The 17,834-nt window shown below is 34.3% G+C and overlaps 2 protein-coding genes across 5 annotated transcripts; both read left to right on the top strand.

Moving 5' to 3' along the window:
- Nucleotides 1-2,243: 2,243 nt before the first annotated feature.
- On the top strand, nucleotides 2,244-5,143 carry LOC123321454. Its single transcript, XM_044909066.1, has 2 exons — nucleotides 2,244-3,316; nucleotides 4,886-5,143. The coding sequence occupies exons 1-2, from the start codon at nucleotides 2,423-2,425 to the stop codon at nucleotides 5,141-5,143; spliced, it is 1,152 nt and encodes a 383-aa protein (XP_044765001.1). The 5' UTR covers nucleotides 2,244-2,422.
- Nucleotides 5,144-5,905: 762 nt separating this feature from the next.
- Nucleotides 5,906-17,323, top strand: LOC123313534 (protein tramtrack, beta isoform-like). 4 transcript variants are annotated; one of them, XM_044898462.1, is made up of 4 exons: nucleotides 5,906-6,113; nucleotides 6,226-6,601; nucleotides 6,672-7,188; nucleotides 15,539-17,323. In XM_044898462.1, the coding sequence occupies exons 2-4, from the start codon at nucleotides 6,230-6,232 to the stop codon at nucleotides 15,811-15,813; spliced, it is 1,164 nt and encodes a 387-aa protein (XP_044754397.1). In that variant the 5' UTR covers nucleotides 5,906-6,113; nucleotides 6,226-6,229; the 3' UTR covers nucleotides 15,814-17,323. The 4 variants fall into 4 exon arrangements, with proteins under 4 accessions (XP_044754397.1, XP_044754404.1, XP_044754414.1 ...); XM_044898469.1 differs by lacking the exon at nucleotides 15,539-17,323 and adding an exon at nucleotides 11,194-11,855; XM_044898479.1 differs by lacking the exon at nucleotides 15,539-17,323 and adding an exon at nucleotides 10,491-10,691 and having other exon boundaries at nucleotides 5,909-6,113.
- Nucleotides 17,324-17,834: the final 511 nt, after the last annotated feature.

Genomic DNA, 17,834 nt, shown 5'->3' with positions numbered 1-17,834 from the left:
CATTCATTAATGATTCTAGTTCGCAAATCATACAGTGACTCAGGTTGGGTAGCGTAAATCTTGGATTTCAGGTGACCCCATAGAAAAAAGTCCGGTGGAGCCAGATCGGGTGATCTGGATGGCCACTGAATATCTTCCAATCCAGGCATGAGGAAAATTTTCAACTAAGAACTGACCCAAGGATTGAACTAGATGAGGTATAAGGATGTATTGTAACGTGGTTATCTCGGAGAAAACTTATCTCGAGCGCCAGCTATTCTTTTCACTAGGGAGAATAGCAAACCTACCAGAGTAGCTACTAGTCGGAGACAGAGTTGGCTGTTATCTAGGGAGGGTGGTGGCGATAACGAAGTAGTTAAAATCAAATTGTGTACCAGTTTATTCACACCTTCGGAAACTGATTATATATACAACGGAAATATGTGTAGGTATGAAATATGAGCGAATCTATCAGCAAACATACATTCTGGAAATTCTATCCGATCACGAGCACTTTGTAAAGTTTATACCGGGTACAGTGAAAATCAAAGGTTGTTCAATAAAAATGCGCCAACCAGAACTGACGAAATGGATACTAAGGATGACCTCGCGAAGTGAAATGACTTGCTATACGGTATCGGGATGTAATTAATTGTATTTCTCCAGAAATGAAAAGAAAGACAACCAGGGCGGATCTATTCGAGACTTTTATTCGCTACGCCAAGGGCTAACGCTCCATGATTGATATCGAAGAAAAGGTCTATTTTTAGCGAAACTACGGGATTTCACTGACGACGAGCGGTATCTCTTATTCTCTACCCCAAGGGCTTACGCGCCATGACTGATAGAAAAGAAGAGATTTCGGATTCAACACTTATGACGCGGAACGCGAACAGGGGGGTTGACAGGACTTTTCCTTCAGTACCCCAAGGGCTTACGCACTATGACTGATAGAGAAGGGAAAAGTCAGACTCGCGAAACAGGGCAAAGTACGATAAAATATAACAGAAAGCGATACAGTACAGCGGTGTCAAAGAAGTAACCGGTGTAGGTCTAATTAAGAAACTGAACGGTAAAGACGGGGACTTACCTCCTTTATTTCAGGCACTCGCGGAAAACAAACGAAAACTAAAAATTAATTCCTAAGAGCACTAATACTCGCAACACAAAATTATTTCTAAATTCGTTGAACGGCTTGTCGAGCACACAATTACAGTCGAATCGCAGAGAAAAGAGAGTACGGAGCGTAAAAGTGACTAAAGAGTAAAAGAATCAAAGTAAAGAGACTGAAGTAAAAAAGGCCGTCGCGGGGGAAAATCTACTTTTATAGGCAAATCCCCCTACACGTTAAAATCTGAAAATTCCAGAATGCGACAAGAGTGAAAAACGTCGTCAGCTCCGGTTTATCGCATATCAACATCAGAAAAACGTCGAAATCTTCAACGGCATGCAAGAAAAACAACGTTAAACACAGATGAACGGTTTTTTACATTTACTGTGTTTACCGGAATGAATGTACTGAATATTTGAGAATTAAATATTTTCAAAGGCGGAAATTTGAAATGAAAGGAATGCACTAAAATTAACTCCAATTTTTCTCAGAAAACTTGAGATCATTACAGTATTTTATGTTGTTTAAAATTCAATTTCTGAACCAATGGTATCTTATATAAGGATGGAATTGGTGTTATTTGGATTCTCATGATTGTTGTGCTTGAAACACCAGATACATCGGACAATTTCCTAGTACTTAAGGTCGGATCCATTGCTACATGATCTGAGACAGCCACGTCCCTAGCTTCGTCTCTTTCATGCACCCTCTTCTTGTTTACGACTGAATCAATAGCGTCAAATTTGGCAATCAGTTGAACAACATAAGCAGCGGATACATTTTTTCCAGGATCCAGGAAGTCGTTATTTCTGAAAATGCTCTAAAAAATCAACGTTTACGAATACGTAGTTGAACACCTTGATATGAATTTTTTGGATGATTTTTGATTGAACATTTCTGAAGGTTTTTTAATGGATATACTAAAGCAGAATAAATAGCTATTAGCAGTAAAGATCTATCAGCTATGCCTTCTCTGGCTAACTTCCACACCTACTCACATCAAAGATCGAAGACAAACGTGCCTTAACTGTTTTCACTTAAGCTCATTGTACCCAAAATATTTTTTCATTGAAATGCTGAAAAAGAGGTGAGCGAAAATGAAGAGTCTACATGCGATACTCTCAGTATACGAACATTTCAAGTTGTCTTGATCCACAATCGTTCAGATTATTGATTATTATCATCTCTAAGGACATATAATCCTAACACAGTTTTCACAGGAGCAATTTACTTTGAAATCGTTGATATGGTTACGCCAAATCAGGCGTGAAAGCTCTTGGCCGATACATTTTCAGGCTCGCCAACCCCTCCGTTAATCAGAATTAGCCCATCATGTCGCTGAACAGCAGTAGAAAAGGTTCGTCACAGTCCGAATCCTCGACTAGTTCATCAAACCAAGGCCTGATAATATTTCAAGGCGATAAAATACCGAGGACGAAAAACGAGCTGCTTCTTCTCGGCTCCACAGCATCGATGTTGCTAAGCAGAACCGGAACGGTAAGGAGAGCCAACAGCTTCCGTAGAGACTCAACAAAGAGCATCAGTAACGAAGATATTGTCATTAAGAGGGAGAAGATCGGAGAGCACTTCAATACCCCGGAGAAATTGAGAAGATCCTTAGACAGTACCCATAGGCATAGCTTGGAGTCCATTTCCGAATACAAAGCGAAGCATTCCTTCTCCAATTCTTCGTTCTTCCAAACCAGGACTAGCAGCTCTATAGACTCTCCATATTCAGACTGTACGGATTACGCAACAAGGAGTAGTGCAGAAGTCAGCAAGCCGGATAAGAATATAGCAACGCCAGAATCTAGTTACCTCAGTTGGATCGAGAGCGTTCAGAATGAGTACTTTGGAAAAGGCTGCAAAAACGCAGATGTGTCCGATGCCGAGAATAAAGTTGGCGAATGGAATAATTTCTGGTTGAACTATCAAAATTCTAGGAGCGGTTTCGTTTCCAGTGTGATTTATAATAGTGTCTCTCAGTATTCCCGCGATGATAAAATCGGAGATGAACTGTCTGAACCTAGGAGTTCTTGTAGCACGCAGAAAGATTTTACTGACAAGAATTTCGGGGATACGGTAACTTTGTCGGTTGAAGATGCATCGGAGATCTTGAAATGTTCGCAGAGGATAACCGAGATCATGCTGGGTGCCATTAAGAAGACTGACGGAAGCAGGGAATTCTCCAGGAATGGTTCGCTGCATTCTTCCATTTCCCATCAGGTAAGTTAAGGGCAGTCCTGGGCTGGTATTTTCTAGAAAGGCATAAGGCTGAATTTCAAGAGGGTAATAATTGAATGAACAACACATGATTATGTTTTCAATAATTTCATTCTTATACAAGGTAACTATAAGGGTGAAGTAAGGGGCAACAACTCAGTGGAGATATAGATGAATTAAATAGTCAGATTTATTACTGAAAAAGTTGCTCTTTCAGAATATGTATCACATTTTTATCTACGGATACTTTTATTGAGAGATTAATGACTCGAAAGCTGACCTTCGATAAATATTGAAAAAGATGGGTTCAGTTAAAAATTCGTCAAAATCGAACGGTTGCACCTAGATGGATGAAAGTCTCAGATTTATTACTAAAAGAGTTGCTCTTTCAGAATATGTATCACATTTCCATCTACGGTTATTTTTATTGAGAGAAAAAATACTCTAACGGTGACTATCGACAAAATTCCCAAAGATGGAATCACTTAAATAATTGTCAAGACCGAACTGCTGCAACGAGTTCTATAAAATTTTCACATTTATAACTGCAAGAGTTGCACTTTCAGAATATGTATCACATTTCCATCTACGGTTATTTTCATTGAGAGAAAAGCTACTCTAACGGTGACTATCAAAAAATTTCCAAAAAGATGGAATCACTTAAAGAATCGTCAAGACCGAACTGCTGCATCAAGCTCTATTCAGTCTACGATGAAGTGCATATTCCTCAATTTTCAAGTTGTGCCGGCCAATGAAATTGATGGATAGAAGAGTATAAGAATATACTCAGACCAAATTCCATATTATTCTGACAGCCCTAGAACCCCAACTCCAACGATCAAAATAAACCGATATTCTGTTTACGATGGAGCGCATGTTCCTCTTTTTTTTTCGAAAATTTAAAATGGCCTTCCAAGAAAATTCACTTAAATAATCGTCAAGACCGAACTGCTGCATCAAGCTCTATAACATTTTCAGATTTATTACTCTTCTTATTGCTCTTCCAGAATATAAATCTCAAATATATGATTCGTTTAAGTACGCCCCTACCTATCCAATGAGCTGATTACACGGCCCGGTTAAGACGATAGGTAGCTTCCGCTTGAGATAATCTGTTAATGAGATCCTACATGTCAGTCTAAAACGACCTTAATTCGATAATAACTTCAGCTCATATACTAGGCCTGAATCTGAGAGATATTTTATTATTTGCATCCTAGTTCACGCACCTGCCACCATTTTATTCTGAAAAATATATATATGGGCAGAAATGATGTTCCAAAGTAGGCACTTATTCAAAATACTTGTTATATTATATAGTTATAAATATACGAACATGCTTTGTTCGTAAGGTAATATACCTACCTCATTGATGAAAGAACATATCTTTTTTTTCGAATCTGCTATTGTGGTGCAGTGAAGAAAGTTCTGTTCAGGGCACACTTAGGTCTTGGGTCTAAAAAAAAAGGAAAAAAATACTTGCCCAAGCATATAAGTTAGAATTCCTGTGGCCAACGCAAAAGTTTTAAATCATTTAGCTTTCTTTCTCTCATTCATCTCTTATCTTTACAGACTTCGATCAAAGATGATGTCCTGAGAGAAAGATCTTTTTCTTACACACCCAACACGGAACTCCAAAAGCAAAAGATTCTTCTCAAAACACCAAACCCTCCACAACAATCAACAAGTTCCAGTTGTATCAACGCAATTCTAAACACAGGTGTTGCAGATTATTTGAAGAGAGTTATAAACAAAAGAAGGGAGTGTAACGACTTGGCCGATGATCCGCCAAAATCACGACATAGTTTTTCTGAGTGGTCTATAAAGTGATATGAGCAGAGTCTCTGGATATGAGATATATTTTTTTGTCTCATTAATAGTTAAGTGAATGTAAAATAACATATGTGACTCCAATCTACTGAAATAAAGTGCGAGACAATCAGCTTTCTGCTGCTTACAGCTCTTCCAATTCATTTATTTTATTTATCCAAAAATGCAATAGCAATAAAGAGTTATCAACATATTTTTTACCTGCTCCAGTATTATCCAGTAGAGCTGAAGAAATGTATCATGGGAGAAGTATACAGGGTATCGACCATCTACTAGAAGTTTTGGGAAAATTAGACACAAGCTGAAAATTTGAACCAAGGGGTTTTGGGATTTATTGAACGTATTTTCATAGATTTCCGGTTATACCGGAAATAGTCTACTGATTTCCTATTTCAAATGGCACACCCAGTGTTTTATGGCCCCTAATAGCCAGATTTTTTTTTGGGGGGCTGTCGTGGAAAGGCACAAGAATTCGGTAGGGGGCCGTGCCCACCTTGTCCCTTTCCTGTCTACGCCTATGTCATCTTTTAATAAAAAAAATTGAGTGATAAACATTCAAACCATTTTCAAAAATCAAAAATAAAAAAGACAAACGGACAGAGACTGATAATAACATCTAGCTCATCAGAGTCATCAGAATACTGAATACATGTTATTTTAGAAGTTAAATTCATTTTCAAAATAATACCGAAACTTTGCATCAAACGACAACACTGTTCCAAAATACTGAATGAGAAACAAGGAATATGGCAAACGCGCAACGTTGTCGTTCTGTCAATCACTTCGTATCCCGGATGCCCGGATTGGTCCCGGAAATGGTTAATTAGGGTTGTTCATCTCTCGTTGTGTTTATCGGAGTAGGTGCATTTAGTTATGTAACTTATTGAAGATCTTGTCTTCATTTTTGTTTGTTACGTTAATGCCCTAGTTTTCATTTGGTTTACAGACTTAAGGTTTCATTGGAAAATAGGTAAGGAAATGATTTTAGAAATGAATTTTTCCTTAGTCAAGAGAATCTAATTGCCCAGATAGCTCACTCAGATTTTTCTGTGAATTTCACATGAATTCCTATAATTTTTCAGCAAAATGGCTACATCTTCAACGCACACACAACAGTTTGCTCTAAAATGGAACAATTTTCATTCTAACCTATCCTCGGGTTTTCATGAATTATTTGAAGCTGCTGATATGGTAGATGTTACCCTAGCTATGGACGGAAAGTTTCTTCAAGCTCACAAGGTTGTTTTGTCCATTTGCAGTCCATACTTCAAAGAAATGTTTAAAGTGAATCCTTGTAAACATCCTATTGTTATACTCAAAGGTGTAGGCCATGAACACATGAAAGATATATTAGAGTTTATGTATTTGGGGGAAGTTAGTGTTCTAAGAGAGAATTTGACATCTTTCCTGAGGACTGCCGAACTCTTGCAGGTTAAAGGGTTGACAGGAGATGACTCTGTAAGTTAATTCATATTATATGCAGTCGCTGATAGTTTTCTTAGATATTATAATCAAGTCTTTGTTGCAGAGTGAATCATCCTCTAAAGAAGATGAAAAATATGAAGGTGACAATGATGAAGATGAGGATTATACTAAATTGATGCAAGATATGCAATACACTCAACCTTACAATACTATTGACAACCACATTGGCATAAACTCACAATACACTCCAACGGCAACAACATGCAATTCTAGCCCTCCTCCACCTATACAACACCAATTACCATTACCAAATATCAACATTCCACCAACGAACAATAAAAGACCTAAGAATTCTAATGGATCAAATGTAAAAAGGAATAAAACCGATAACAATGGAAATCAAAATATACCAAGTAAATCAGTACCCTTAGCATTGACGAAAAAAGAAGATGATGACATAAGAGAGAAAAAGAAAGTACCATCCTTGACTCAGGAAAGTGAACCAGAATACACTGATTTAAGTTATATTAAATCAGAAAAGTCCTCCGCTGATGAGGAAGGTATGGAGAAGCTGGTTGAACCAAAAAACAACTCGTTAATTGAGAGTTTTGTTGATCAAGGTAAGTCCTCATTTGTAGCTTCATTAACAGGGTTGCATGTTTATTTATGGTAATTGTCACATTTTATTTACACTTCTCTGTTAAATTGAGATGATACATTGTTCATTCACACCTTTGGGAAGCCAACTAAACCTTTAAATGAAAAGTGGAATATGTAAAGATAGATGGAGCTAATATTTGAGTGTTCTATGGGTAGAAGATAATTTTATTTTCTCAGTTAACATCCCAATTTCCAAAATACATTCATCCAAGATTTTTCGGTTTTATTCGCTGTCATTTCTAGAACAAACACGTTGTGGATCTCCCCATTTTGAATCGAACACAAACTTGTTGCCTCTGCTTTTTCTATTATGTGAAATTGTGCTCCTTGCCATCAAAATCCAAAATAACATCACAATTTGCACTCTGTACGGTGTAACAGAAATCTTTTGCTTTATTGATCTTTTGTGAATGCAACACTTTTTTTTTAATTGAATGTGGATGGATGTAAATGAATTGGCATTTCACAAGATATGAACAAATGTTACGGTACAGAATTAGCAATTCAGCACCAGAAAGCACAAGGTCCTGCTTTTATAATGCGTTGTATTGTTTGTTATTTTTTATTTATTTTCTATATTAAGAGAATTCTTACCTAAACCTCACCTTTCCTTGCACTTTCAATTCTTACTAACTGGCTTGTACATGTGTAACGCAATCAGTTTAATTTGCTTTTACTATAGATTTTTCTCAATAATTTAATCTTTATTATGATTTCATTATGGGCAATGGGAAGTTTTTTGTTTGATTTTCGAGATGGTTGATATTTCTGAAATTCTTTTTTTATTGAAACATGAATTAGGATGAATACAGATCCTGTCTTGGCATTCCTTTCAGCTTATATTCATGAGTAGGAATTGAACTTTGACGTCCAAGAAATTCCTAAGTTATTGATGCCAATTTGCACCTATTTGAGGCTGGCTTACTTATTTCACTGATTTCTATAGCAATTGCTGCAATAATTTTGACTTCATTTTAAGCCTGCCTCAAATAAGTTGGTGAAAATGGGCATTAAAGGAACACTGGACAACGCAATATATTCATATAGATGGAAAAACTTTGTGAAAATTATTTTTTAAATAAATCATCGTTTCAATTTTGAATTATAAGGTGAAAAGATCCACTTCTTTCGAGATATTTCAGTTGCAACTTAATATTTATTTATTCAATTGGATCGGAAAATGAATAACTTTTTTTATAAACTACTCGTTTAAATTACCTTTTTCATTGCAACATGCTCTTGGAAATGTCAAGTTGCTGTCATGGATTTAAATTTGAGGGAATTTTTTCTCCTCATTAATTATAAATAAGTGAGTTGATTCTTGATATTTAAAAACATATTGAGGTAAAATGGGGAATTCTCCTCAATTTTGGTTATCACAGCATATGCAAGTTGAAACTGAATAATTATGAGTTTCATTTATGAATTTTTCAGATGCACCGCGGAAACTATTCAAAATCATTCTTCAAAGATGAGGTTTTTCAATTTGAATCGCTTCGTTTCTAGTTTACGATTTGGCAACAGCGCCTACTAGAAAATAAAAAGAACAATGGCTTGTTTATAAATAACAGCTGTTGATTCACAGCCCTCATAAGGCGCGCACTCACTGGCGAGCCTCAACAGCAACCGTCTATAAAAATCCTATAAAATTTTACGACGTTCCTCGTTCGTCGCAGACTTCATAGACGGCCATCTTTGTCTATCTCATCAAGATAGTGTATTTGTTGTCCTTTATTATCAACGTGAATTTCAATCGATGTTGCCAACTTGTGCAATAGAAACGCCTTAAATTTTAAATACCCATGTTTATTTTTCATTTTTAAGTACTTAAAACAATTTTTTTTGGGAAACGGTTGAAATGTTAATTCAAAATTTGACGTTTCAAAGATATTTCATAAAAAATATGTACATCATTTTCGTCACGAGGAGTATTCCCTATTATAAAGATTCATGTCATACTATATTATTGATAGATGGAAAAGAAATTTTCATGTACTTATGCTCTAAATTTTCTTCATTTAAATCGCAATTGATACTATGTTTCTTTTCAAAGAGAAACTAATCTTATCATCTTGAAAAATACTCAATAAGAATCAGTAGTTAGGGAGCTGGGTGCCCAAATTTCTGTATGATTTGTTCATGAGGTAGTAGACTTATTATCAATTTTTGTGCCCTTACAAACTTTGAGGACCTCAACTCAAACGTAACTTTGCCTAGTGACCAAAATTCCTGCCAACTCTTTATTCATGTATTCCTAATTAACCTAATGGACTCAACTAGGATAACGAACAAATAATTAGTATTAGTAGAGTTCTTTTTTCAGATTTTCACAATCATGTCTCTTGAAATTGCAATAATGCATGTCTGCCTCTTGGATTTTCATTGTTTAGGGGATGATTCAAATTATCAGTCAAAGCATACACAAACAAATCATTTCAGACCCTACTTTTGTTTTACTTTTTTGAAGCAAAGTAATTCAAAAACCCGGCGCCTAAGAACTTTAATTGACTGAACCAAACCGATTTGTATTTATCTCAACTTTCATCCCTATGACGATGAAGCACGAAAAAATTACATATATGCCAAAATAGCAACCAGCTCCCTAACTATAACTATTTCTGCTGGTTCAGGTGTAATATTCGAAATGTAAATTACGGAGCGAAGAGCAAGAAGTACAGTAATAGTACTTTTTTAAATAACACGCATTGCTCGAAAATAATGAAATTTTGTAGTTCAATGGAAAACGCATTGGTCACGTACAAAGGTGGATGGTATATAACAGTATCCAATGTAATTCACATGGGCTTTCAAAGGCTAATCATTTTTGTTCAACAATGATCTTTAGTCAGAGTGGTAGATCAAAGAATAAACGACTTCTACATATAGTGTTATCCCACATAATATTTTTACTTCCTTCTCAATAATCCTTTGTGTGTTGTACTTGTCCACGGATTTTAAATACTTCTTGCTCTAAGTCATTCTGAGACATATTCAGGATCTTCTGATCTGAACATGTCTATAATATAAATAAGTGTTTAATTTTTTTTTCTAATATTTTATTTTATTCCTAGTATGCCAGAATATGTTCCATTTTTTTCAAGGGAATTGTTTTAAAGTTATTTCCTTATTTTGGTGTTTTGTGAGTGTTTTTATTTCGCTATGTTCGTCGATTTTTGTTTTGTTTTTGCATGGTAAGTAGAGCTGAATTTCAATAACCAACTAACAGATATGCCTTATGTCTATGATACTTGAAACATTTCAGCTAGATGTAATGTTTGTGGAAAAACCATGAGAAAAAGCAGTTTACGGCGGCACATATTCGATGTGCATTATCCCACTCAGCATTTACCATGTGATCTGTGCCACAAACGTTTTAAAACTGCTAACAGTTTGACAACTCATCTAATAACCATTCATAGACAGTTCAAATCTGATAGGGAGAAGTACAAAATTAAACAATAAAGTTTTTCGGAAATGTTTTTCCGTATAAAAATGTTAAACGAGGCTGTGAGAAGTAAATTTTAGTTTTCAATTATAATGGAACTATGTTGTGTCTTTGGCAATAATTCAAAAGAAACATTAATTGTTGAGGATAATAATTTTGTTGTTTATATTCAAAGAATCAAATTGAATTTTTTTATGAAATAATCGACTGCTGAAATTCATATCGTTGATTTTCCAGAATATTATTTAAGAGTTAATGTTTATTAAAGATTAAAAATTCTTTGAGAATATCTATTTATATACAATGAAATCAAAAATTTAAAATGTAAATTCTGATTATTTATTTTTGACCTAATATGATCATACCTGAAGAATACATCATTGATTGTGTTAACATATTTGAAGCGAATATATGTTTATTTTTCCTAACAGTGTTTTATTGTTGCTTTTGTTTTTCATTCTAAACCAGCCAATGAATAGGACCATTTCTTTTCTTTTCCAATAATTTTATGATTATTTAGGAAAACCTGATGCAAAATACGCGATGAAACCAAGCTATGTGTGCGAAATGTGCCCAAAGAGGTTTAGTAGAAGGGATCACCTCAGGACGCACGAAAAGAATATACACGGGGAAGATGCCGGACCGTTTGTATGTATTGTTTGCTCGCAATTGTATAAAAACACTGAGAGTTTAAGGAAGCACATTTCGAAATTTCATATGGCTCCGAAACAAGAATCGTTGATTTTGAATTCGGCAAAGGCGTGATATCCAATTATTAGGAAGAATCCAAAGACAAGTTCTTCTAAGAAAGAAGATTGAATTTTCCAAAGATTTTAACTTTAGGTAAAATGAAAAGCGGAAATCAAGAGTGTTCTAATGTAATTTTCAACGTGCCTTATTTCGATTTCTATCATTTACAAAATATTATTGAAGGGATCAGTGCTATAAGTGTGCCAGAGGTAGCAAAAAATATATGAAATTCGTGGTTTCTTTTCTTCTACACAAAAAACTATTTATATTCTATTGAGGTAATTGTTTATCATTAATAATGATATGAGGATGCGGAATGTCGTCAGCGATGATAATCTCTTCGCCTTCTATGTGTTCATCGTCTTGTCCAGTTTTTTTGTAGTTAATTTAAATTTTATTGAAAATTTTCAACTTTAAGACCCGTATTAATAGTCAGATCTTAAGTTGTGAGAATGTCTTAAGTAGTGTCTTGAGACACCAGTCTTATTAAGGCACCAATACCTACCCCTTAAAACGAGTACTTAACTAAGTGTCGTTTAAAGTTAATGGACGCTTAATTTTATTCCCAGTTGCAGGACTGTGGCTTAACAGAATCTTAAGTAAGGAGCCCTTAAGTTTTTATATTTCTGTTTTTTATTTTGGTGCAACTTCATCCTATCCCAATAAAGCTATTTCATTGGTTGGCCGGTTGCCGATGATCGTTGTCATTTCATTAACCTAACTTAATTGTCCTGTCAGTCAGTTTCAAGTAAATTATTATATTATTATCAAAGAGTAACAACTTTTTGTTGTTGAATTAGTATTATTATTGATAATGATAAGGATTGTCAAATAAAGGGTACCTAAGTTTATAAAAGTACAACACTTTCTTTGTAAGGTCTTGTGTGAAATTGTTTTATTAATGTTGAAGAGAAACGTGAAGAAAATGTCCTTATTGTCCTTGTTAGTACGAATACGATGAATGATTGCCAAGCAAGTGGTGGTAATCCACAAAGGGCACTCAACAGAAGAAAAGAGTTTGTTGCTAACTATAGTATGATTTGTGACACAAAATTGAAAGACTGATGGCATAACAATAAAGGCAAAAGAAAAGGCTTGATATTCAATAATGAATTCATTCAATTTTCAAAATCCATCAAAAATGGGAAGTTCTGCATCCAGTTCAACAAATTATTTTAGGTTAGAATTCCGCCCCCAATATTTAAGTGGTAATTTCAGGAGCGCTTAAATTTAAGGTTAGCTTTAGCCATTTAAATGTCACTTAACAGTTGGTGCAACGTAATTTAAGTTAAGAGTTCATTTTAAGGGACACTTAACACTAAGTATGTTTGGTGCAAACGGGTCTAATAAATTCAACCTGAGACTCTGTCAAGATGACGTCTCAATCTGCGATCTCACTTGAGTATGCGCTTATTATTAAATAAGACTGATGTCCTCGAATTATCTCGAGATGGGTTTTGGAAACGTCAAATTTTGAGTATAGTTGGACTCTGACTCAAGATGTGAACTGACAGTAATTTCTCTTTTGTGCTTTCAAAAATCGACATCATCGAAGTAAAATATGGAAGTCTTGGTCATCTACTACGATGAAATCGATCAATTCGACTAACAAGAATGTGATGTGACATGTCCTTTCGTTCGAGATCGAAAAATCTCTGTGACTTCGTTACACCCCACTACGTGCTAAATTGATGAAAAAATATCTAGCAAAAATGAAAATAATAATTTCTCAAGACATTGATAAGTTGAGTTTCAAGAAATTTTAGAGACCCAACATAAACCTGTTTTGTATTTCCATTTCGTTTTTTTTGTCCTCTCAAATCAAGATATAGTAAAATTTCACAATCGTATAGGCGATATCATCAGAAATTCAACAACATGTGTATGGGAAAATGTCAAAAGATATAGTTAGACTTGCGATCAATTATTTAAAAAAACCCTTCGATGTCGTAAACCACATTATTTTTTATATCATTATATCATTTTTTATATTACATTAGTCAGCATCCACTCTCAAGGTCAGGTAGTAAGACACCTAGGTATGGTGGCTCTGCGAGTGTTTTATAATAATTGAAAATTGTCACTACACTAGTTTATAGTACAAAAAAAAAACTTGGTCAGAGCGAATTTTTGTGGGTTGCAGTCGGTCAGCACTGCCACAGAAGTTGCTGCCGCCATTATGATGTTGGTTCAAGAGTTTTGTAATGGCTTAAAATGCATTTATTGCCGATTCTGCTCTGATATAAAGATATAGCATTCGATCATAATGAGCTGTGCTACCCCTGGAAAAACAGAATTACCTTCAGAATAACTAGCTAAATCTGTGACACTACCGTAGATACTTCCTCTACCTACGGACACTACACTATGGATCTTTTAAACAGAGTCGTATTCAGCCAAAGTACCCCATTTATCAAATTTTACAGATACTTAATTTTTGAACATATGAAGAATACTCTCATTTTATAAAACGTTCAAATATTCATAAGATAGCGTCCAACTTAGTTTCAAGAGTTGGGATCTTTGAATTTATGGTATTTTCTTGGTACATATTGGTCCAAATGAGAAAACTGGAAGACGTGGGTGATATCTTGTGTTCTAAAAAGATTCAAATAAATGAAAAACTATATTTCAAAATTCATTTCATTCAATAAAGCCCTTTGTGAGACAGAACTAAAAGTTTTCAACAGCCTGTGTCTTTCAAACCGAGCCCTTTCTGAAAAAATGGTAAAAGTAAAAAGTATTTCTATTGACGTTAAGAATCTATTATTTGTTGTTTATGATAAGATTTTATTGAATTTACTAATTTCTAATCGGCCATAATTATCAAAAACATTTTCAATTATTTTCCGATTTATGGCATTACCTACTGATCAAGCTCCGATAATATTTGTAAATGATACGAAATTACGAATACTAAACCAGAGACCTGATAATGTTAAATTATATTTAATTTGCCAAAATGTGGAAACACGTATATGACTCAATTATTGTTTATAATAATTATATACCTAATTTTAGTTTTTATTTATATGATTTACTTTTAAGTGTATCGAACTACAAGTCCTTGTCAAATTGCCGGACGTAGTTGCCATTTGTTTAACTAGTCATCAGTTTTGAGAACAATTCTAATTTTGGAATAATGTCCAAAATTTTATTCTTTGTGTATATTTTATTGTGATCAAAAATTGTGCAGTGCACGCTGAAAAAACTAAGGAGTTAGTTTTGATCCTGTTGTTTTCTATTGTAGCAACTTATTGACTCTGTTTCACCCAAGTGCTTTTAATATTATCTGAGATATTATAGATTTTTTATATGAGTTGGTTTTCAATTCACCCTATCCTACCTTATTTTTCTTGAAGCAGTTCTTCTTCGATTAGTTCATGGTAGTTTCGGGTATCAGCATCAGCTTCTTGTACGGAATTGTCAAAGTTGAGGTGGGTTCAAACTTGATCTTTACAATTGGATCTAAGAGAAATAAATCAAAGTTTTCAGAGCTAAAGAATACAGGGTATCATACTTAAACTTGAAAATAATTTCAACGAATAAGTACTAGTGCAAAATGATTTTATCTGCCATAAACGCGGAAGTTCGGTGCCAAACTTGTTTGGTCAATAAAAAAGCTTTTCAGACGCGTACTTGGTACTCGTTCAACTCCCAAGATGCGTATTGTACTGGCTGCGTTAATGCGCATTGAGCAGGTTTAAACTGCACCAGCATTCCAGTCGAGTGCGCTATAAAAACAAAGGAAATTAGCTGTTTTCCATGCGCGCCTTTATGAATATTTATATCAGCATTAACTGTTTTTAATCATATATGTATCAGCCAAATTGGAATATATTTCGTTGCATGTTTTCACAATTGCAAAACCAAACTGTAAAACGTACAATGTTAAACTCAATTGTTACTGGGTGATTGGAAAATGAATTCTAATGTGAGAAGTATTTACTGGCTTTGGTGATGTGCTGTTTCCACTAATACACTCATTCCTTCCTTATGCATTTTCTATCTTCTGACAGCATCTAATGGTGACCGGGATTTGCTTTAATATAGTCATAATCAGGTAAACACATGAAATTTTATTATTTTTTTCATTATATCTTATGTTTTTACAGATGATTCGAAATCGTATGTGTACTGTCACTATTGCGAGAGAAAATTCGTTAACAGATATAACCTCAAAGTCCATGTGAGGGATAAGCATGAGGACAGCTCGATCAATTTAGATTGTGATATTTGTGGGAAAACTATGAGGAACCGTAGTTGTTTGAGGGTCCATATGTATCATCACCGCAAACAGGTAGAGCAAAGTGAGCATTACGATCCTGCGACTAATCAGGATCGGTCGATGCCACAAGCGGTCAACATTGTAAAAACGGCCTATGAATAAAAACATTCCGTGGATGATCACCTATTCTGTTGAAATGCCAGGTCCTAAGTTAGTTTTCTGGTAGTTTGAAGTAATAATTATTTGTAGAGATATTTTCTATAAGAAAAATTTCTACCCCCTTTTCGAAAGTAAAAGAGTGAGCATGCTTAGTAAGTAGGATATCAACTCTGCGAAATCCAAATGATTTTGAGTTTGTGAAAGGATTTTCCTTTTCCCGAGAGGAAAGACTAAAAAATATTCGAAGAAATTATACTCGAAATTCATTACCAGATGTTGCGCTCAATATTTTGAATCAAAGCTAAGTGACTAAAGTAAAATAGTTCAAAAAAAAAATGTGAACAGCATTTATCAAAAAATCTGTAACTAACATACGCGAATAACTAGCAATTAGAAAAAAAATTAATTGGACAACACAATCTCCAGAGATTCTTAAAGTATTTACAGTTCTTATAGTGAATACTCCCTACCCTATTGAAAAACTATATACTGTTTCTATTTGGACAAAAAGATAGATACTATTTCTCTTCGAATAAATTTTTCAATTCAATTTTTATTTAATTTTAAGTTAAAATTATTACCGAAAACCACTGGATAAAAACGCAAGCGTAAAAAATTCTTAGGGTAATTCTATCTAACATAGGTATATTCCAACAAATCAAAACTATTAAGTAATTTTACACTTTTGTCAAGTCGTTGAAAACATTTTCGTAATGAAGATCGCATATTTCAGCTTATTTGACGGTTTTTTTTGCCCTCTAGGTTAAATTCCGTTTGAAAAAAAAAAGATATTTTCACAACCGCATGAGATACCTACGGGGTGTTAGAAAAAACATTACAAGAGTTGAGAATTTTTTTATTATAGTATGCTTTTTGTGATTAAACTATTGAGTAGATTATATTACTATTTTCATATTTATTTCGCAGTTAGTGGAGCATTCTAAATCGAACATTAGTATAAGGTTATCGTACAATATGAAATATGTTTACATATTTATTATTAATTCCATAAAGATATCTCGCATCATGACAATATTGCTCGATCAATTGTCGTTTTCACATGATTCTATTGGCGAAGGACTGTGATTTAATTTTTCGAAGCCTTCTAGTCTAGTTTCATCAAGTGAAAGATAATTTTGGCTTACTGTGTACGACAATAGGTAATTTTGCAAAATACCTCTCGTGGTAGCTATCAATAAAACAAGTACCTCGGTTACATTCCTCATATGTGCTATTTCTATAATTTGTTGAATTGTATTTTTATGATATTATATTGTTATTGAATATTTTTCCAATATAATATGTTATGAACAAGATTTATTCTTGTACCAAATACATATATTCTGTTATTTTTTTAAGTCATTTAGCATATATCTTTTGCTTGTGATAATTTGGTAGACTTGAATTTTTATTGTTTATTGTTTCAAACATATTACCTATGTTGTTAGTCCCCCATGTAGATGATCTCTGACATGTTTATTTAGAACTAAATAAAGGAAATATTTTATTTGAATGAAATTGGATCTTTTACATCCTGCTTATTGAAAGACTTGGCTGATTGTAGATAGGGTAGTCGGACATCAGTAATTGTTAAATTGACTACTGATCTCAGTATGTACCAACTAAATTTCAGTAGTTGGTACCTACTGCGCTCGTTGGTGATAAATAAAAAATCGTAAATATTCTTCCTTTCCTTTCTGTCTGCGTTATAATACAAGAGATATCTACAGGTTTAGGCTTTCTGTTTCATTGGCCTAAAAAAACGGCCAACATAATGATATAGTCTATATTATATGCAGGTAGGTACAACATCTGATATTTAAAGGCTAATGCAGGGGCGCATTGGAGAGTACTGCTCATGGCAACTTTTTAGTGTTGAATGCTGTACCAAGCAGCACTGGCAACTTTTCAATCACTCAATTAGAACACATTACTTTTCGTTAGAATAAGTCGCTCACGGGCGATATATTTCATTTGCCAGTGTGCAGTTTTTAAGATGTAATGGAAACCATAAAATTTGACTA

This window comes from Coccinella septempunctata, chromosome 1 (genome assembly GCF_907165205.1).
Source record: "Coccinella septempunctata chromosome 1, icCocSept1.1, whole genome shotgun sequence".
NCBI lineage: Eukaryota > Metazoa > Arthropoda > Insecta > Coleoptera > Coccinellidae > Coccinella > Coccinella septempunctata.
This window is presented reverse-complemented; position numbering and strand designations above follow the sequence as displayed.